The sequence below is a fragment of the Staurois parvus genome, unplaced genomic scaffold (genome assembly GCF_062004578.1).
Source record: "Staurois parvus isolate SC_StPar_1 unplaced genomic scaffold, SC_StPar_1.0 ptg000165l, whole genome shotgun sequence".
Lineage (NCBI taxonomy): Eukaryota > Metazoa > Chordata > Amphibia > Anura > Ranidae > Staurois > Staurois parvus.
The window spans coordinates 9,903,586-9,926,811 of NW_028317961.1; the positions used below are offsets into that span (position 1 = coordinate 9,903,586).

The 23,226-nt window shown below is 39.2% G+C and overlaps 1 protein-coding gene across 1 annotated transcript in view; it reads right to left on the reverse strand.

Annotated features, from left to right (window-relative positions):
* The window catches only part of HBS1L (HBS1 like translational GTPase), a 132,830-nt gene that overhangs the window by 43,212 nt on the left and 66,392 nt on the right, over positions 1–23,226 (reverse strand). Inside the window, exons 5-6 of the mRNA XM_089676199.1 lie at positions 10,799–10,907; positions 1,624–1,871 (exon numbers count right to left, since the gene is read on the reverse strand). Coding sequence (XP_089532325.1) covers positions 1,624–1,871; positions 10,799–10,907 — 357 coding nt within the window. The remainder of the gene's footprint in view (positions 1–1,623; positions 1,872–10,798; positions 10,908–23,226) is intronic.

The window sequence follows — 23,226 nt, forward strand, 5'->3', positions numbered from 1 at the left end:
AGTGTGGGATGGGCATCGCCAGGAGGATTTCTACTAAAGGAGGACCCAGCAGCACAAGGGACACATCTCACTGAAGGAAAGTAATGTCCCTTGTGCTTATTTTTTTTACATAAACTTTGGCTTTAAGATCCAGTTCACACTTCACATAGCGGGAATTTTATGTGGGTGATTTTCATGTGACTCTGCATGTCGTGCATAGGGCAGCCCATTCAAATGCACAATTGCCACAGCAAAGAAGCTCAAGAACCAAATTTTGGCCCTAAACAAGGTGCATTTTTCACACGCACGTTTTGTCATGTGGCTGAATCACGACCATCATAAGAATGGGGCCTAAGACCGTCTACTTGGAAATTGTCTTCAGTGAAAACAGCATTCAGAACCATCAGCAGCTACAGATCTACAGTTACTGTTGTGGAAGCTTGGGAGCCAAAAGGGGCAGGATAACCCAACAAACACATGAAAAATTTAGATATTTTTAAACTGCATATACTGTCATTTCAATTGCTAATATCTTTGCTCATCCTGACACTGAAGGTATCAGTGACAGTAACCTCTGCTTATGCATGTTTTCACCCTTTGCCTAGTTTTATGACAGGTTCAAATTAAAAGGAAATGTTTAAGCGCTTCCCAACCGCCCTACTGCTACAGGGCGACGATTATGCGCAAAATCACATACAATATATATATATATATATATATATATATATATATATATATATATATATATATATATATATATACACACACACACACAGAGAGAGAGAGAGAGATGATTTTGCATTTCCGGATAGGGGGCGCATTCGAGCGCGTACTACCTGCACCACCATACGCGGCCGCAGCTGTCAATCACCAGGTCCTGACTCGTGATTACTTGTCGGCACCCAGGGATTGCGGAGCATCTCCAAAACGGGGAGGAGAACTGTATGTATATTAACAATACAGTTCTCCTCCCTGTCAGCTTCTGCAAAGCAGTGAGATTACAGTGAAGCACACACACAGCTTACTGTGAAACAGCACACCACAGAGTTAACCCTCTGATCACCCAACATGTTAACCCCTTCCTGCCCAGTGCCATTAGTACAGTGTCATTGCTTTTTTGTTTTTAGCACTGATCACTGTCTTGGTGTCACTGGGGATGTCAGTGACACCAAGTCAGTTCTCCCCAGTGTCAGTAAGCCTGCCGCAGTCTTGCAATAAGTTGCTGATCGCCACCATTACTAGTAAAAATTTGATTTTTAAAATTTTTTTTACTTGACATGTTTAATAGCAAAAAGTCAAAAATATAGTTTTTTTTGCTCAAAATTGTCAGTCTTTTTTTTTATAGCGCAAAAAATAAAAAAAAATGCACAGGCGATCAGATACCACCTAATGAAAGCTCAATTCATGGGAACAAAAAAGAACAAAAATTTAATTTGGGTGCAGCGGTGCATAACCGCGCAATTGTCAGTTAAAGTAATGCAGCGCCATAACGCAAAAAAAGGCCTGGTCAGGAAGGGGGATAAATCCTCAGGAAGGCAAGTGGTTAAACAAATGCTTTAACATTGCACGAATAAATATGGGCCAAAACGATGTTTGGCACTAAGCCAGAAACAGCAAGGTGTAGAAGAAGGAAAAATGCATTACCTATTACAACAAGGTTTAGCAGCTGTTTTCCTCCTTGTCTCTTCTCTAGCTCTTCCTTAACATTAATTTTGTGTTTGGATTTTCCAGAACTTTTTACTTGGGATGCGGCATTAAGTTCATCAGAGGCTTGTGAAGCGTTTGTTTGTATGGGTAATGGAACGGTGCTTTCAGGTTCTTCCACAATGTCTTCCACAGGCTGGCCTTTTGTAGGCAAAGGAACACCCTGCCCATTCACCTCAGATGCTGCACTGTAACATACAGAAAGAACACAATTGATCATAAAAACCTTGTAGCTTTTAGGCCTCATTCATACTGGCACATTCAAACCTGGGTTTATATGCATTTAGAGGACATTTCTAAATGCACATAAGGTATGTAATGATTTTCAATGGTGCTAAACTGTATGATCGGTTTAGCAATGTCTTGGATGAGACTGGACGTTATAAACACAGCTAAACTTGCTTTAAAGCAGAAACATCTAAAAGAAGAAAAAACTGACCAGAGAGGCATAAAAACTGTTTATACTTCTCAGATAGTTTCCCCTGCAGTTAGAAAAAATAAAACGCAGAGTCAGTGTGAATGAGGCCTTTAAGTATATCAAGGCTTATTGCAAAGAAAGGTCTGCTGATTAAAACTCATGCTAGTTAAAGTATGCGGAGTAAGACCCCATGCACACTAGGCATTAAGTCCCCATGCATGAGAATCCGACATTAAGGTGACGGTGGAAGGTATAGGTGCACCAGCCTGCTGCCGGCTGTCTATAAAGTTTGTTCCTTAGCTGCCATTCTAACACTAAAGCAGCACATGCAAGTCACTTGCTTACCCCAATAACTCAGGTCATCCTAATGATGAAATCAGGGGCAGGTAATAACACATTTGCTTTGTTTTATTAAAACTGTAGGCAGATTTTTAGGTGAAGTGTTAAGTAACTAATCAGTGGAAACTGACAACAGGTCAGGAACAACAGAGGAGTTGTCAACATCCTAGATCAAGATATTGGTTTTAGTTGGACATTCTCACAAAGGATCAGTTCATCGAAAAGAGTCAAAAGTGGGACTTTTAAGGACTTCTTTTGTGGCCTTTGACAGAAAGACCTGTGTAGTCATGTTCCCATGTCCTTTAAACCAGCCTTTTCAGCCTAGGCACCCTGGGGACTTTCTGGATTCTTCAGAATCGCCTTGGCAAAAAATTGCCCAAAAATTGTGTACAAGCCAGCAGGTGGATCAAGCCTTTTGGTTACACAAACCCACAATTTTCATTCCGCAGCATTGGGCATTGCAAAGGCCAGCTGCCAGCATCCTAACAACTGCTGACATCATTGGTTGATAAGAAGGACATCGGACACCTGCACATCATCTTTGTTTGATCCCCCCAAGCTGCGAGGGGGAGGGAAAATACCAGACACCCAGCATAAATCACCTTTGAAAGGATGCAGTAAGACACCGTTATTATTATTATACAGGATTTATATAGCGTCAATAGTTTGCTCAGCGCTGTACATTATAGTGGGAGACAATACAGTAACAATACAGTTCAATACAAGAGGGTTAGGAGGGCCCTGCTCCTTGGAGCTTACAATCTAGGAGGGAGGGGTTAATGGTACAATAGGTAATAACTGTGGGGGATGGAGTGGTTGGAAGAGTAGAAAATTCCAGTATTAGCAGAGGGTGGGATAGGCTTCCCTGAAGAGATAGGTTTTATTAATTCTACTATATGAAAAATGTCATAACCCGTTCACACATTTTATAATCCGTGCACCATGAACTAAAATACCAGTGTATACAGGAAACAATTTCGTATTGCTTTTACTGGCAACAGAATCTGCAAAAATTGCTGTCTTCCAGATAATGTGCTGCAATATAACATAGTACAGTCCCTTACATGAATTTGCTGGATTTTTGGTATGTTTATTTTAGAACAAACAATTTGAAGTGAAAATTGGTTCAGGGGTCAGGGAAAAAGAAGTAGGTTCAGTTAGAGGCAAAGGTTTTGGGGTTAATCACTTACCTACTGGGCAGTTATACCCCCTTCCTGCCCAGATCAATTTTCAGCTTTCAGCACTCTCACTCTTTGAATGACAATGCTCACTCATGTAACACTGTACCCATATGAAATTTACATCTTTTTTTCACACAAATATAGCTTTCTTTTTGTGGTATTTAATCACCACTGGGGTTTTTTTTTGCACTATAAATGAAAAAAGACCAAACATTTTGAAAAGAAATAAAAAATGTGTGTTAGTTTCTGTTATAACATTTTGCAAATAAGTAATTTTTCTACATAAATTTTGGCCAAAATTTATACTGCTAATTTATTTTTGGTAAAAAAAAAAAACCCAAATCAGTGTATAATATTTGGTCCGTGTGAAAGCTATACAGTCTACAAGCTATGGTACCAATCACTGAAAATTGATCACACCTGATCTACTGACGGCCTATCATTTCTTGAGGCCCCAACATGCCAGGACAGTATGAATATCCCCCACATGACCCCTTTTTAGAAAGCAAACATTCCAAAGTATTTAGTAAGAGGCATGGTGAGTTTTCTGAAGCTGTAATTTTGTCCCACAATTTGTTGGAAAATGAAGATTTTTTTTTTTTTTTCTTCACAAAACTGTCACACGGCATAGGCATACTTGCAACTACACCCGAAAACACATTCTGCTAATCCTGAGTATGGGGATACCACACATGTGAGATTTCCGCAGCCTTGCCACATAGAGAGGCCCAACATGCAAGGAGCACCATCAGGAATTACCCACAAAATGACCCCATTTTTAGAAGCAAACACCAACATATATTCTATGAAGCATAATGAGTCTTCTGAATATGTCATTTTTTTCCACAAGTTTTCGAAAAATGTAGAGGGAAAATGAAAACGTATTTTACACAAGTTGTCCATCTACAGGATGTAAATACCAAAAAATACACCCCAAAATACATTCTGATACTCCTCCTGAGTATGGCGATACCACATGTGTGAGACTTTTTCACAGCCTGGCCACAGAGGCCCAACATCAAAGTAGCACCAGTGTGCTGAGGAGGCTGCACTGATGCGGGCTGAGGAGGGCGCACTGATGCGGGCTGGGGAGGGCGCACTGATGCGGGCTGGGGAGGGCGCACTGGTGGATGCTGACGAGGCTGCTCTGTTGTGCACTGATGAAGCTGTACTAATGGGCACTGATATGCACTAATGCACTTCACTGATAAGGTGGCACTGACGGGTGCTGATGAGGACCCACTGATAAGCTGCAGTGATGCGGCGGCACTGCTGGATATGGTTATCTACCGATAAGCTGATGATGATCAGTGCCCTGATGATCAGTACTGCCCAGCACTGCCACCCTGCAGTTGCGCCCATCAATGCCGCCTATCAGTGCCTCCTCATCAATGCCACCTCATCAGTGCTGCCTGATCAACGCACATCAGTGAAGGAGAAAAATTACCCGTTTGCAAATTTTTATATTAGAAACAAAGAAAAACTTTTTTTTTTCAACATTTTTTCCTCTTTTTTGTTTATAGTGCAAAAAATAGAAAACCCAGTGGCAATTGAATACCACCAAAAGAAAGCTCTATGTGTGTGAAAAAAATTCTAAAAATTTCATATGGGTGCAATGTTGCATGACTGCACAATCATTCAAAGTGCGACAGCACTGAAAGGTGAAAATTGGCCTGGGCACGAATGGGGTATAAGTGCAATACACACCAAACTGAGCATGTGCAGAGCGACTCCACACCATATGCCTTATCAGGTGATAAAGGAGGGGGGGGGGGCTGGAAGAAGACAAGGATCAGAGAAGTCAGGGTCAAACAGCCTATTTACACAATACAAAGGATTAACCCCTTCGGTTCCACAGTGAGTATAACCAGCATGCTTTACTGCATATACAGACTGATTTTACTGTTGTGGGTTTAGTAACACTAAGTTTAAGTGTAAAGATCTAGCACAGGCCATCTTTCTGCAATGCCAGCCTCTACTTGGATGCAGTGCTTTTAGTATCTTTTCAAACTTGGGCATACCCAATGCAGCAAATCTGTATGCACATTCATTTTCAACGGGCCCTTAACATGCTTCCATGAACAAAACACACCTGCCTTATTTTTCCCTGTGCACCACAATGCAACATATGTGTTATAATGAGGGTCAGGTGTGTCTGGTTTGTTTGCGAACGCTTGTGGGCTGCCACTGAAAACAACCACATAGCTCCTATATCAGGCATTGCTGAACAGTGCTTTACCTAACTACAACATGTGTAGATGTGTATATTTGGCCTTAGAGTTAAGATTTCAAAGAATGAGGTAGCCTTTGACTATAGATAGAAGCACCCCCAGAGGACTTCTGGAGCACTCAGCAATAGATACGTTATAAAAACAGTTCTGTGTAACGTGCGGTTACATCTATGGGGATCTACTAAATCCCTACAGCTATGGGAATTTACTAAAGGTTTACCTTGTAAGGGAATTTTCCCTTAGCTCAGTAAAGTTGGTGAAAATTCACATTGCAAATAATACCCAATCACATGCGAGAAAAGACAAAAAAAAAGTATTTTTGCTTGCAAATGGTTAGATGATGAAAGTCAGCAGAACTTCGCCTCTTTCACGAAGCTAAAGGAAAATGCCTTGCAAAATGAATAGCCTACTTGCCTTTAGCAAAGCAGCTCCAATGAATCAGGCTAAATACTATATGCTGAAGACTGGTACATAGAGCTGTGAATAAAATGTACAGAAATATATGAAAAGGTTTCACTTGTCAAAACTAAAGATGCAATATATAAAGTTGTGATTATGGGAAAATTTTAGAAAATGAAAAAAAAAAAAAAAGACATGTCCTTCTATAAAAATAACAGATCTGGGAAATAGAATTCTACAGAATTCAACCAAAAGTTTCACGTGTCTCTATAAACTGGGCTTTAACAAAGTAACAGACAAGGGAGGGTAAAAGAGATGAAGAGTCTGCAAACTGCTCTGAGAATTTGCTGAGGCTTTAACGACCACTCAACCCTACATAAAAATGCAAAACCCCAAATGTTTAAAGAAACTGACACAGATATTAGTCATCTTTGCACTTGCTACCTACAATGCCTATCTGAAGGCTCACTCTCAAAAGCTGAATATAAAACAAGTTTGACTCAATTCTCTCCACCTGTTCAAATATGGTACATAGGTCCATCATTTATCAGCAGTTATTCTTGTATCCTGTTACAGATGATAACTAAAACATGATACAGTTTACAAATAAGTGTGTGGGGGGGGGGGGGGGGGGGGAGGGAGAAATCTTTGACAAATGACTAATCAATACCATATAGTCAACTACTTCAATGTCATTAGTTCACCACGAATTGTGCTTGTATTGACAATATTCTTAAAATTAAGGAGTCAGGTTTTCAGGGGTGTAGAAATTTTTGAAAAAATTGCTTGTCAAGGGACTATATCGGGGCCCCAATCTACTTGTCTAGATAAAAAAAAAAAAAAAATCAATTTGAACCAAAACCGTATTTAATTCTGAGTTGCTGTTAGGAATGTATGGGACTTTTTAAAATCAAAATGGGTTTTATGGTGACTTAAACGTTTCATTTTTTTAACATTGCACTGTATGTCTCCTCCTCCCCTCCCTGCCTGTCTCCAGCGCCACACCCAGGGCTTAGCAGGGAGGGGAGAGACCGTGCAGTGTAATGAGCACTGATTGGGTGCTCGTCAGGGAAGGGGAGTGTTGGGCTTATCCTTTTTGATGTCAGAGCCATTTTTGCACGCGTTTAAAAAATAATTTTAGGCTTTTCGATTACACAAACCCCCCAAACATTACATATTTTCTAAAGGCAAAGACCCTAGAGAATAAAATAGTGGTAGTTTCAATTATTTATGTTGCACGATATTATTGCAAAGGTCTAGGAAACCTAGACCTTTAGTAAAAAAAAAAAGGTCTAGTTTAGTAAAAAATACAATTAAATTAATTTTAGGGCACAAAAAAAGCAATAAATCACAAATTTTTTGTAAAATATAAAAGATGAGGTTGCAGCGAGTAAATAGATATCCAACATGTCAAAACCTTAAAATTTGCGTGCGCTCGTGAAATGGCAACAAACTTCAGTACCCTATATTTTCTATAGACAACCCTTATAGGACATCAGTATAGCGTTACAAACTATGTCTCTTGCTAGAATTATTGCTCTCATTCTGGCATGCACGGCAATATGTAACATATGTATAGCAATTAACATTTTCATGCGTCGGCAACCCCCTTTACTCTTCAAACGAGCGTATATGTGGAGGTGGGGGGAGGGCTCAAATTTTCTGAGGGGATGTTATATGCTTTTGTGCAACTTTGATTTTTTTTTCACGATTATAAAAAAAATTTTTACTTAACTTTTTATGTTCATCACATAGGCAACAAAGTCCCCTATGTGAAGATTTTTTGGTGAAAGGTTCTCTTTAATGAGACATGCAGGGTCTAAAAGACCCTGCATGTCTTCCCTGTGCTCCCCTGAATGTAATGCAGTGTACATCAGACTGTGTACAGTGTACATCACACTGCATTACATTCATTGTGTGAATGGGGACAAGGAAGTGACGTCAAACGTCACTTCCGGGGCAGGACAAGAAGGGGAGGGGAGTGGATGTGTTCGCTCTTCTCTCTAGCCGCTGGGGCACACTGAGCCAGTCCCGGGCCTGCAGATGGGCAAGCGGAGCCCGGGAGACTTGGCAAGCAGGGGGGAGGTTCACACACGGGCAGAGACTGGCACCATGGTGGACTATGTGAAAGCAATCGGGCGGCAGTCCTGCCATCAGAATGCTTTCACCTTACAGGTGAGCCCAGGGCTAAATGTTGAAAAAAAAGCTACCTGCCCAATGCCCGAAACTACATGTCCTGGGTGTTGTGCAATACAAATTCAACATTTTTGGGTATTTTTGCTACATAAAGCATAATGTGGTACATGGCAAGCTTTAGAACCATGATTAGGCACTCTAACAGACATTGAGGCTGCTTTACCAAGGGAGTTGAGAATCTTCGCTCAAAATAATTGTGTTTATTATCTATTAATGTCAAGCATCTTCACATGACTGGGTATTCAAATTTGCTTTTCACATGACTGCATAATTGTAGTGAAAATAATCACAATTTTGTCAATAAAGTTTCTCAACTCCTTTAGTAAATCAGCCCAATTATTAGGAAACATTGTAGATAATATGCTGTGGGGTTGATTTACTTAAACTGGAGAGTGCAAAATCTGGTGCAACTCTGCATAGAAAACAATCAGCTTCTAGTTTGTCAAAGCTTAATTGAGCAAGCTAAAATTAGAAGCCGATTGGCTACCATGCACAGCTGCACCAGATTTTGCACTCTCCGGTTTTAGTAAATCAACCCCTATGTGAATCATTTACTCCTACATTGTTCAAAGCTATAAAATGGATTGCAACAAAACCTCTATATAACATTTCATATGGAATAAAAGTTTTTATAAATACATTTTTGGGGCAAACATTTTCAGTTTCAAATCAGTATTTTCTGCTTTTCTCCTCTTATGCTTTGAGTAGGGTTCCCCAAGGCTGTCCTTGGGCCGCCTCTATCTACCGTACATCTTCTCTCTGCGCCAGCTGATAACCTCTCATGGAGTCCAAAACCACTTCTGTGCTGCTGACAGCCAAATCTATCTCCATTCCTCTGCCCACCCCTTCTGTTTCCTCACTCATCGCTAACTTACCATTTGACGTAACTTCATGGATGTCACACCCCTTCCTTAAATTCAATCTTTCCCAAACCAAGCACAAAATGTTTCTTCCCCTCCTGCAGTCAACCACTCTCCTAAAGCCATGGTGTTAAGTGTAATACTAGACTTTGTCCTCTCGTTTAAGTCTCACATCCAATCAATGCCCAAATCTTGCTGCCTTTATCTCCACAATAATTCCAAAATTAGCCCTTTTTAACAGCTGTCACCACAAAGCTTCTAATTAATTTCTTGTTCTCTCTCACGGCAACTATTGCAACTCCCTGCTTGTTGACCTACCTTCAGTCTCTCATGCATACTGCTTCCAGACTTATTCACCTTTCAACCAACCCTTTGCCAATTTCTCCATTGGCTCTTGCTCATACAACACAACACATTAAATTTAAAATACTAATAATTACAACATACAAATCTACCACAAAGCCATTCACAACTCTGCCCCAAGTTACATCACCAGCCTCATCCCTAAATATCACCCAAATTATCCTCCTTGCAACTCCATAGACTTCCTTCTCTCTAGCCCCCTTCTCTGATACCTCCCTCCTTGCTCATCTCCACGTCTTCCCCACTCTCTTTTTTCTGTTGGAACCCCCTACCACAATCTTTGTGGCCATCTCCTACTCTATCTGCCTTTAGGTGATCCTTGAAATCTGTTTAGGGAAGACTATCATACCTCTACCTAACAACTAAAATTTAACATTTTCCATCAATTCACTCCCACAGTTACTGCTTTTTGTATCAGTTGCCTCACAATTTAGATTGTAAGCGGTCACAAGCAGAGCTTTTCTAACATTCCCATATTGAATTGTAACTGTACTATCTCTTTATTTTGTATATCCTGTATAATATTTATCAAGAATAACCACTACGCCAATCCCCTCCACTTAATAGTTATGGCAGCAGCACTGCCACAATTACTTCAGCCCTGGCGGACACACCAGAGAATGAAGTTATTGCTCTCATTTACACTCGGTTTCAACTGCCCTGAAGATGCCCTTCATCATACACATACATAAAAATAGTGTTTGGAAGATTCCGAAGTGTGACACAATGCAATAGGTTACTTCCAATTATTGGTAGAGGGTCTGGCCATAGAATGCTTCCCTAGATAAAAATTCAACTCCAAATACTAGAAAAGCTTGTAAACACCAAACAAGGTCAAAATGTTTGCAAAAAAGGGGAAAAAAAAAAAAACCTTTTAAACCACATGTGCCCTCCTAACAAGCATCTACAAATTATTTGAAAATAGCGGGAGGTCCTCTCAGATTCGAGGACTGCACCTTTTACCACCCATCACTCTTAGTGATCTGCTCATTATACTATCTTTCATGGTCAGCACTTTTAACAAAACATATACTTCATGTTCTTTTTGCATTTAGTAGCACTTATGTTGTATCAATACTATTTATGATACTGTAATTTGTAAATCATAAGTACAGAGCAACAACATACCTTGGAATATCGAATCCCATGGTTTGTTTCTTTCCAGAGACAGTCATCTTGGCAATTTTAGGAACAATTTCATTCTGTGTCTCCATAGAGGTCAAGTCTCTTGATCTGCCTAAAAAAAAATAAAAAAATAGAAAAATCTTTAGAAGGGGGGAAAAAAAAAAAATGAAAACAATAAAGCAAATAACTAAAAAAAATAATTTCCTTCTATGCTAGTTTTACACACAAACTGTTATTTGTTAATTGATGATCACTTTACAAAAAAAAAAAAAAAAAAACAGACTGACGATCGTGGCGTCAGACCCCAGCCCTTCTCACCAAACTCGTGACCGAAGGACTAGCCGATCTAAAACCGCACTGCCACGTGCGTAACAATGCCACGGCCAGCTGCACTCCGCACAAAGATTTTCCAGCTAATGGACCACAATCGATGTACCTGCAGCCTGAGTGCGATTGTTACTGGGTCAGGTTAATTACGCAATTAACCCTTCACACTGCCACCACCTCCTTTTTGTACAGAGAAAGAGGAAACTCGGCAATATCAGCAAGAACACTATGATGTTTGAATAATCGTCTGTATACCACTGTTACCGCAGGCAGGTTATACAGAGGTTTAAACACACACAGTAGCGCTCTTCAGAGGAAGGATTGCTTTAGTTTGCATTAAAGAGCTTTAGAAACAGTTCAACACTTTCAGAAAGTAACATTTATTACTAAAAAGGTCAAAAGGGTGCAGTAAAAATATTTACAGAAAAAGATGTAGCCTATATATATATATATATATATATATATATATATATATATATATATACATATACATATACACACACACACACAGAAATCAATAGCACAGCAAAGAGATAACAGAAATTAATTTAGATAAAGTACTTGCCAGTCAGTCTTGGTTTAAGCAGCTTCCAAGTTTCAGAGCCAAAAGGATGCTTTTATCTCCCACTGTTAGTTCCGATGTTAAAAAGGAGATTCTTCAACTTCCTACAACTCAGCTTAGCTTTTTCTAGCAACTCCACAGGGTGTCTCCCTGGAGCAGTAAACCAATCGCCTCATTTGGGGAGGGAGTTGTAGGTGAAGACCCAAGCTATGACCAAAAATTCTCCTAGCTTATATTATGGTTCATAACTTATGAACCATAATATAAGCTAGGAGAGTTTTAGCAGCCTTGCCACTAGTAGATTAACATGCAGACACATCTGCTGAATGGTTAGATATGAAATATGACATCTGCTTGAATGGTTCAGGAGATATAATTTTCTACTCTCCTGTATATGTCAGATAGGGGGTGTAATATACCAAGAGACTGGTCTTAATGTGAGCCGTCCGAATATGGGCTTCATGTATATGTAATTATGTCCTCTTTGAAGAAATAAAATTATATGGAAAAGTGAATTTTTAAATGCAAGTCTGTTTTTACGACCCCCTGAAATGTCTTTTGAAGCTCGGTGAGGGTTCGGTTTATGGCTTTCCAAGCCCTTCGCTAGCAAGAGTTTCATAGACAGAGGGGCACCAGCTAGTGAGGTTTATAGCCATGATACCCTCCCAATGAGTTTGCTGCCTGTGATCTCTGTCATCAAACAGACCACATGTCACTCAACAGAGAGGAAGGGGGGATGAGGAAAACTGATTTGGGAGTGAGAGATACAATATGGAGGGGTTTGGAGCAAAATGGATGATCGCGTTCATTTCTGTGTGGATGGTTGCTACACAGATATTTCAAGATATTTGCTAAGTCAACAGTCAAACTCAGCCATTTGAATCAAGACTCAGGTGGCCAAATGAAACAGAAAATAAATTCCTCAATGAGAAAATGGCAGCTGTTTTCAAACACACAGCATCTGAGTTCAAATGGATCTGGACATTCTGGATCAATCATTGCCTCCCATCTGACTATTATCATAACTTATTGGACCTTTGATGAATTAGTCACTAACCTAAATGATATGGTAGCAGGGAACCCTCCCACCATTACTCTTTTTTTATTTAGAACCGTCTTACTCCCTAACATTTCGTACTCTTCTACTTTAGCTCCTCACTTTCATGTTCTGACTAGCTTGCACAGGGAGGTTAAGGTATACTTTTCCTACCTATATAGAAACACAAAAAAGTGACAGCAGAAAAAGACAGAGTGGTCATCAAGTCCGCTCCCTTTTTTTTTTGTCCACCTTAGGGAATACAGTTAGATTAGGCACCATTCACACTTGTACGACTCCAAAGTTGCGAGACTTTGGAGTGCAACTTGTATGCGACTTGTCCCTCTGCAATGTTGGACCCACTGTTGCATGTAAAAAAAAAAATCAGGTACGACTTTCATGTAACTTTCGAGGATTAAATGTGAAGTCCATGGCCCTGAAGTTGCACGACAGTAACACCAAAGTAATGCATGAACTACTTTGAAGTCGCTGCAACTTTAAGTCGTGCATACATGAATGGTTATCATTGGAAAAAATGGGATATAACTTGTCATGCAACTCTGATGTTTAAAGTCGCGTGACAAGTCGCTTAACTGTGAATGGGGTCTCACTGATAATTGAGACCCAGGGGACATTAACATGTACCATCTTTGCTCTATGAAACTTTTACTTTGTGAGAAGGGCGAGTTTGTAACAATTCTCAATAGGTAGTATTGAACTTTGCATTATTATTTTGTACTGCTCTACCCCTATGTATGTTCAAAACCTTCAATAAAAATGTATTGAAACTAAATAAACTCTAAGATTTTATTCAAGAAAAGAACCCGTGTACTGTACGGGCAGACCCTTGATTGCTGATAACTTTTCAATTGTATATGCTAGTTGAGATTTTAACCACAGCTGGTTTTTTAGGTTAGAGGCTGCCTAGTTAATAATTTCTACTGAACCACAAGCAGGGCTGGGCTCTTGCCACACATCCTTTACCTTTTTTTTTATCTGTCTGGCCACAGTTTCAGACGTTTTCCAGCATACGAGCATGTAAAATAAAAGTGCATACAGGTACTCTGCTCCTCTGAGTAGACTACATGTACTTATATAAAAGTGTGTAAGGAATTATTTTTCTGGGGATACAAAACTGCTGAGCAAAATGAGACAGAGGCCTAGACTACATTCCTTTAAAGCCATTATATATTATATTTGGGTTTATGTTTAGGACTATTACAGATAAATCAGATAAATAAGATAAATATGAATATTCTTTTCTCTATATAGTTAGCATCCAAAAATCTACTCTTACCATCACCAGTAGAAATACAGTTCTCTCTCATAAGTTTTTTGGGGGTTTTTTTGAAACATTGAAAGCCAGTTCCCACCAAAATGCAGTGCAGGAAAAGCCAGTTCTGTGCACGTTTCCAGCACCACGTCTAAAACACACTGCCTTTTACGATCTGTAGTTGCATCCAAATACTGTATTGACTTCAGGGTTAGGGGGGTAAGAAGAACCTTAAGAAACAATTGCACGTGGCCCTTTAAAGCTGAACTCCAGTCAGCAGTAAAATATTATGTGCCTCCACTACCCAGTATAGCAAGGGTTTAACAGCTTTTTTAGGGAACTTGTATAGTAGAGGAATACTTACCTTATTCCATGCTCCCACATGATTTCTCCACGTCGTACATCTGGTCCTACTTAGCAGCTCCCCTTCACTTCTTTTCTGGTTGAAGGCTCCCAGAAATCATCAGAAACACTGTAGATCCAGAAATACACGTGAAGATATTCAGGGCAGAGTGTTGGCTATCCAAGTGAGTAAAAAAAAAATGCAAAGAACTGTAGTCATAGAAAACAGCTTTAAACTCTACTCTTTGCTCACGCCACCTTGCCCCAACACCCCAACTTTACAGATTTACTGAAGGTTTTGCAGTCTACATTCTTCTTTAGTACAACCAATCACCTTTTTTTCAGTAATTATATCAAGCTGGTCAAGTGACACGCTGCCCACTGGTTTGTGGTCCTCCATAATAAAGAGAGCATTACTTATGTGATGAGGCCAGAGCTGCTCTCTGTATTAACACACTGTGAATGAAGGGTTCTGTGGTTACTTCCACGATGCCCTGAATTCACAGTACTGTTCTCAGTCTACTGGGGTACTGCACATACTGCAAGACCCAGAACAGTTTGTACTGCGGGGGAACACCTCCAAATGGCAGCTAGAACTGTGTTTATTATTTTTTTTTCTTTTAACAAGCTGAGCACCAGGTTAAATGCTATTAAAAACATATGCCTGGAAACCATTTTACTAAAAACTGTGTAAAATAGAAAAGATAATGATTAAGCATTTAATGAAACAACTTTGTCATTACAAAGTATCTTATCAATCTTACAGCAGTTTCTGCTTATTTGTTTCTCATCCACTGTAAATAAGGTCAAGGTTTTGTTTCCTAGACTTACTGCAAAACAGAAAAGGCAGCAACGTATAATTCCATGAGAAAAAAAATATATAACCGTTTCTCAAGTCTCTTTTGACTAGACAAGAATTCATAAACCACATCATCAATCGCTGCTCAGGTTAAACTTTGTGGTTACAGATGTTAGAAATTTGTTTCAGGTAAGAACAAAACCGCAGAATTTCAGTGGACACATATAGGCACAATACAAAAACAGCTTTCAGCACAAAAGATGGCAAAAAGTATGCAAATTTTATACACAAAACCCATCTTCTGAAACACATTTTTTAAAGAGACTTTTTCACATTCTCTAACCTTAAGTACATAAAGGTGAAGTTGTTGTATAGTAACATTGGTCCAACTTGGATGTATACATCTGCCAAACCTGGTCAATCCTCATGGAATCTGGAAATCACTGCAGTAGACACCACTACAGTGATTGTCACTGGCTTGCAGGTCCTGTGCCAAGCTGCTGCCCTGCTACTTAGTGAACACAGAGATTCACTCGCTTGGTATAGGTGCCATTCAGAGAATACTTTAAATTATCTAACCAAATGCTCACTGGACAAGGTGGAGAGGTGGGTGGTGATGCCCCTTACAGAATACTGGACTGAATGGCACCCTTGCGGAATGGGCAACTGTTTGTGTCCACTAAGCAGGACAGCCGCTGGGCACTGGACCTGGAAGCTAGCAAAAATCACTGCAGTAATGGCTCTTACTGTGTTTGCAACCTGTGTTTTGGGTATCGTTAACTTTGCACTGAAACTCGCTACAGATCATAAGGGCAATGTGATTTGAATGTGGTGTGGGAAACCAGCACGGAACACAGGTTTCCCCACACAACATTCTAGTGTGAATAAGCCCTGAATGTGGAGACTGCAGTGCAAACAAGCCCTTAAAAAATGTCAGCTGTAGTTCAAGAATAATAAACTTGATTCTGATTCACACATGTGCAGTGCATAATGAAGCTCTGGTTTCAGAGATAATTGATACAGTAGTTGTTCAGTGGTTCAGGTCAGGTTTACTTCAGGTTCAGGACAGGTTTAGATCCGGTTCACAACTGATGACATGTGAGGTTTAGGAACGGTTTCCATAGAGGTCAACAGCCTGTAATCTGCACCTGAACCAGACTGCACTGCTCAGAAATCAGACATGATTCTCTTGCAATTTGCACTAAATCAGCACTGCCAGTGCACCGGACATACACTATATTGCCAAAAATATTGGGACGCCTGCCTTTACACACACACAAAATTAATGACATCCCAGTCTTAGTCTGTAGGGTTCAGTATTGAGTTGGCCCCACCCTTTGCATCTAAAACAGCTTCAACTCTTCTGGGAAGGCTGTCCACAAGGTTTAGGAGTGTGTCTATGGGAATGTTTGACCATTCTTCCAGAAGCACATTTGTGAGGTCAGGCACTGATGTCGGACGAGAAGGCCTGGCTCACAGTTTCTGCTCTAATTCATCCCAAAGGTATTCTATCGGGTTGAGGTGAGGACTCTGTGCAGGTCAGTCACGTTCCTCCACCCCAAACTCGCTCATCCATGTCTTCATGGACCTTGCTTTGTGCACTGGTGCGCAGTCATGTTGGAACAGGAAGGGGCCATCCCAAACTGTTCTCACAAAGTTGGGAGCATGAAATTGTCCAAAATGTCTTGGTATGCTGGCGCACTAAGGGGCCAAGCCTAACCCCTGAAAAGCAACTCCACACCATAATCCCCCTCCACCAAACTTTACACTTGGCACAATGCAGTCAGGCAAGTTCTGTTCTCCTGGCAACCGCCAAGCCCAGACACGTCCATTGGATTGGCAGACAGAGAAGCATCCACTACTTGAGAGTCCAGTGTCAACATGCTTTACACAACTTCATCCGCCGCTTTGCATTACACTTGGTGATGTAAGAATTGGATAAAGCTGCTCAGCCATGGAAACCAGTTCCATGAAGCTCTCTACGCACTGTTGTTGTGCTAGTCTGAAGGTCACAGAAGTTTGGAGGTCTTTAGCTATTGACTACAGACAGTTTGCAACTTCTGCGCACTGTGCGCTTCAGCATGCACTGACCCCTCTCTGTTATTTTACTTGGCCTACCACTTTGTGGCGGAGTTTCTGTTCCCAGTTGCTTCCACTTTGTTATAATACCACTAACAGTTGACTGCGGAATATTTAATAGCAAGGAAATTTCACGGATGGACTTCGGTATCACAGTACCACACTTATATTCAGTTCCTGAGAGCGACCCATTCTTTCACAAATGTTTGTAAAAGCAGTCTACATGCCTAAGTGCTTGATTTTACACACCTGAATCCAATGATTTGGAGGGGTGTCTCAATAGTATTGGCAAAATTGCATATGTGAACAAGCACCATAGGAAGCAATGTTATTTCACGTCATGTCATGTTGGTTCAAACCGCATCCAATATGTGAATTGGCACAGATTGTAATGTGAATACTGAATTTCATTTTAAAAAAACTGCCAGCAGGCAAGAAACAAAAAAGGTGAAAATAAAGATCTATGCAGCACTGTTATCTGTTAAGAATGATATGATAACATAGGATTTTTGTATTTACTGTAAATTCCTTTTCTTGGAGTCCACTAAGGGACACAGTCTTTCACATTTTGATTATACTACTTCCTACAGGAGGACTGGATACTGGCAAATGAAAACCTATAGACCAACCCAGGATAAGCCCCTCCTACCACCAGCATGCCTTCTTCGTTTTGTAGCAAGCAGTACCGAGAACATGATCATAAAGCACAAAGGGGTTTGACCTTTGTCCCTGAATGGATATTATGGTGAAAAGGATAACAAAATAAAAAATCCTATTTTCTCATCCATTGAGGGACACAAAGTTTTCGACCATCAAGATGTCCAAAACTAGTTCCAACTGAGGGACAGGCAATCCAGCTAACAAACGCGAACATAAAAAAGGGGGCAGAAAAAAAAGAAAAAAGAAAAAAAAAAAAAAGAGAAATGTAGATTGTCTGCTGCACAAAGTAATACCTGTACTGACAGGAAATCCATCCATCCAAGAGGTAAGCCGGGTAGCTTCCGGCAAACTTTATCAACTGAAATTTAACACTTTCACTGCCTTTTTTTGCGGACACTTTAAAAAAAAATCCTATTTTACAACTAAAGATTACTTCTAATTCCCAAACACTATAAATTTTCTGAAAGAAGAGCCTATGTAGAATAAATTGCTGGCAGTTAAAATTTTATGTCACATGATATTATCACAACTGTTTATTAAATGTCAAATTTTAGTAAAATTACGCTCAAACTAACCCCTAATGAGAATGCTACAAATAAATATTAATGCTGGACCCCAGTTTTGCATCTTTTGCATGTGTCACTAAAACTGTACATTTCTTTGCAAAAACTTAAAAAAAAAGGTAGCCAGGAGAATTATATGTTTTCAGGATTGGGCCTTCATTTGGTGGTAAATTTTATTGGACAGTTCTCGGGAGATCAGGAAGGAATTTTTTTCCCAGCAGGAGCAAATGGAATAATGCTTTGCTGGGGTTTTTTTGCCTTCCTCTGGATCAACTGTGGGTATAGTATTATAACTTTTTCTTTCTTTTTTTTTTCTATGGTTCAACTGGATGGATGTTTGTCTTTTTTCAGCTAGACTATGTAACTATGTTCCACCCTAAACTGGTGGAGCATGTAACATATTCCAAAAGGTGAACTTATCCTTTAATTGAACAAGCTGAAGTTAGAACTGATTACTATGCACAGCTGCACCAGATTCTGTATGCACCAGTTTTAGTAAATCTCCCCCCCAATGTATATTTTTCTCCATTCAAGAGGAGAAAGTACAGGAGTGGGTTGTACAGTTAGCAATCAGTGTAATAGTAAATCACAAGCTATCACAATAATTCTTTAATTAGGTGTTATGGATTAAGGAGCTTTTTTTCATTTGTTTATTTTATACCGGCATAGAATTCAGCTTTACCAAGTTTGGTAAACTGTATACATTCAGAAAGTCATATGTACTGTACAGTATCTATATTTTTCTCCGTCAAGGGTTATTGGTGAGTAGTTTCCTTTAGCTAATTGCACTAATTTTTCTTATTAGCATGAAAAGAGTTTGTAAGCCAAATTTGCAAATCCTTCTGGCAAACTGCGCAGAATGGATACTTACTGTGACCCCTATAGAGACTTCAAAAGGGACAGTTTTTCATGTAAAAGTCATACGCCAACACTTATTACACACACACACATAACACAGTTAACCAAGAAAACCATTTAGATTTACCCATCTTGTTGTGCAAGGACTGTACAGTCTTCCAGGGCAAACTGAAACCAGTTCTTGCTTTACTGCCTAGATCCATCACAAGCGTCATGTTCCTTGACATGCATAAAATAAATCTAGACGGAGTGCCCCAATAGTGAGAATGCTCCAAGCAAATTATTAGAAAAAAAACAAAACAAAAAAAAAAAAAAAGGTTTGCACATTTACACAGTGGCTTTTATACTGACAAAAGTCTTTACTGCAGCTGTAACTGCAATTGCAGCTCCCCCTTTGCATTCGACTAGCACAGCAAGTCAAACAACCGCACTTAGAAAGCTGATGAAATGGCACTTTTAATTAGAGGATATGGCAAAAGATTTAAGAAATTAAACATTTTGTTGCTGAGAAATAGGGATTGATCTTGAACGTGGACGGGGTTTTCCAAGCTGCCCTTTGAACATTTACAAGCAAACATGGTTTCAGTCTGCCTGTACATCATCAACACAGAACATTTTGGCTTCAATATTCAAAGAACATTTGGGGTTTTCAAAGAGGAAAGCAGTAAAAAAAATTACAAGCTACAAAAAAAAAGTTAACCTCAAGAAAGGTGAAAGTTAACTGCCTACTTCATTACAGAGATAAGTTACTAAAATTCACGCAGAGAAGGCATTAACAAAAAGTAACTGAATTAAATGTCCTAAAACTTAGTTTAGGAAGTTACAAAAAATGGTTATCTATAACATGTTCTCAAATTTTCTAAAACACATTAAAAAGGAAAATGGTTATTTGAAAAAAAAAAAAAAAAAAAAAGCAAAAATCAGTGTAAGGACATCCAAATTCTTCATGTACACACTCCTCCATAGATTTTGACAGCTGTTGCCTGCAGACTTTTAATCATCTATAACTAACTGAGGATTTTGCAAGACGAGACTGATTGATAGTGCAAGTACACACTATATCTATGAATGAATGGGGCTGTGCAGTACATATGCACCAAGAACAGTAAAGGTGGTGAGGCACCGGGTAGAGCTGCACAGCAAAGATCAATGGTTCCAGGAGGAAGGTAAGTATTTGTCCAGGTAGACCGAGTGTTGGGGGAAGCGGATTAAAGGACAACTGTACCAAAAGGTACAGTTGTCATTAAAAGCCCAGCTAAAGTCACAAGAAAAGATATGCAGACATTTTAACACTGTACCAGCAACCTTCATTTTTCTAGTCTTACCTCCACCAGCATAGAGCACTAGAGTGGTAGACCAGGAAGCAGTAATTTTTCTAAGAGAAAAGGGTGCTTTAGGGCATTTTCTAGTTTAAAAAAAAAAAAAAAAAATCATGCATCATTACAGGCTGTGGGTACAGAACTATGAGAGATAAAAATAAGTAAGGCTGGCCATACATTATACAATTTTCTTACAATTTCCTTTAGATTTACCTTCAACTATTTAGTGCAATGGCCTGCCTAACTGGATACAATTGAAAGTGTTGTTTAGGTTTGACTTCATATTATATGCTTTCTGGTAAATATAAGGGAAAACTGTATAAGAAAATTGTATAACGTACGGCCAGCCTAAGTTGAGGTTCCAACATTATTTGTTGACTTTTCTCAAAATATTGGTAGAAAGTTTTAGGTTTGTTGAGGCGAATATGATCATTATTCAATCTAACCTTATGGAAAATCTGCATAAATAACACATTATCTGGTAAATTACAGTCACCATGATGTCAAAAGTCGGTTCTTTCCCATATAAAAAGGGCAAATTTTACGGTTACAAATTATTCATTTGAATGTTTGTTAGATACTGCTTAATGGTGTTATACATGAATGTTAACTTACCGCAATATGCAGGCCCTCTATTAAACATGCCATATTTGCATCTGAAGTTCTATATTAAATGGACATATACTACACCAAAAATCATGACTATTCATTAGCCTGCTATTTACTATTAAGAATCTCTAATGGCATATGAAACATAAATTGCACAGACATTTATAATTATTATTTGTAAAGATTTTCTTTATATATCCACTCTAATCAAAATGCATGCTCCTGCCTCTTTTTTTTACATTAATGTGAAAAAACAGGACTTCAGTATTAATCGTAAAATCCTTTTCTTGGAGTTGAAATGTATGTTACCCTAACAATTCATATTCCTGATATGGGTCTGTTGTACCATGTACTTTTGTTAAAAAGTATCTTGTTCTCTTTGCATTACTTCCTTTGTGTGACATACCTAGTGATGCTGCCAGTCTTAAACTGACCATGATAGGCATAAAGACATGTGCTTCCTTTCCAGTGTGGTCAGAATTCTGGCGGTGCTGAGAGTACAGCCTGCTTGTCCACACATGTAAAGATTTGCACTGCAATTCACTAGGAGGATCCATGTACTGCTGTTTCTCTACCCCCACCTCTCTAAGCCCCATATGCAGCTGAGACTACAAAAACAAATTATATATATTACACATACAGTTGTGTTCAAAATAATAGTCAAACATCACTAACCTGATCAATCACTGTTTTTTGGTAGAAATATTTCTACATGGCAAATAATTTACTAGCAGGTGTAGTAGAGTAATAGAAATCCAACAGACCCAACAGTCATGACATGCATGCTGCTGATTCTGTGTAATTGAATCGCTAACGCTGTTCAAATTTTTATTTTTTGCCAGTTTTGGAAACAAAAGGATCCATTTCTTAATGAATTTCACATTCTGAGTTCAAATATAACAATGAAATTTGTCAATTGGCTCTAGTTTTTCTGTAAACGGAAAGTTTTCTACTATAGGCGTAATGACTACATAATGCACAATAATTATATAGATAGATGTCTTTCCACAAATATAAAGCAAGTGATATTGACTACATAACAAAGCCTAAATGGCATAATATATTGCATAGGATTACCAAGAAAAATTATAGCCATAAGCTAAGTTGAATAATTTTAATACTTAGGATTCTCACTAGTTTTGTCTTCAGTTTGTGTCGGTTTTGCTTTTCTTGGCTTTTCTCTTGTATTCGAGGAAAGGGCTATCTCTTACAACTGTCCAGCAATAGTCAGCAAGCATTGATGGGCTCCATTTACCTTGATATCTTCTTTCCATAGCTGCAATGTCTTGATGGAAGCGCTCTCCGTGTTCATCACTCACTGCTCCACAGTTTGGTGGGAAAAAATCCAGATGCGAATGTAGAAAATGAATTTTTAGAGACATGTTGCAACCCAGATTTCTGTAAGTCTGGATGAGTTTTTCTACCACTTTCTTGTAGTCTGGTGTTTTATTGTTTCCAAGAAAATTTGATGTCACCGATACAAATGCTGTCCAGGCAGCCTTTTCCTTTCCACGCAACAGAGAAAGAAACGCAACATCATGAATAAGTTTACGAATCTGTGGCCCAACAAAGACTCCTTCATTTATTTTTGCAGCACTAAGTGCTGGAAATTTGCTAATCAGGTACCTGCTTTATTCTTGTCCATTGCCTTAACAAAGTTTTTCATTAATCCCAACTTGATGTGTAATGGAGGTAATAAGATCTTATTGCTGTCTACAAGTGCTGGATAGTTAACATTTTTTCTCCAGGCTGCAATGACTGGCGTAATGGCCAGTCTCTTTTGGCATAGTGCATTTCTCTCGCACGACTGTCCCACTCACAGAGGAAGCAGCAGTACTTAGTATATCCACCTTGAAGTCCAAGTAGGATAGCAATCACCTTCAGGTCACCACAAATCGACCATTGATGTTCATCATAGTTGATGCACCTTAAAAGCTCTTTCAAGTTTTCATACGTTTCTTTCATTGAAACTGCGTAAGCAACTGGAACTGACGGCAGCTGATT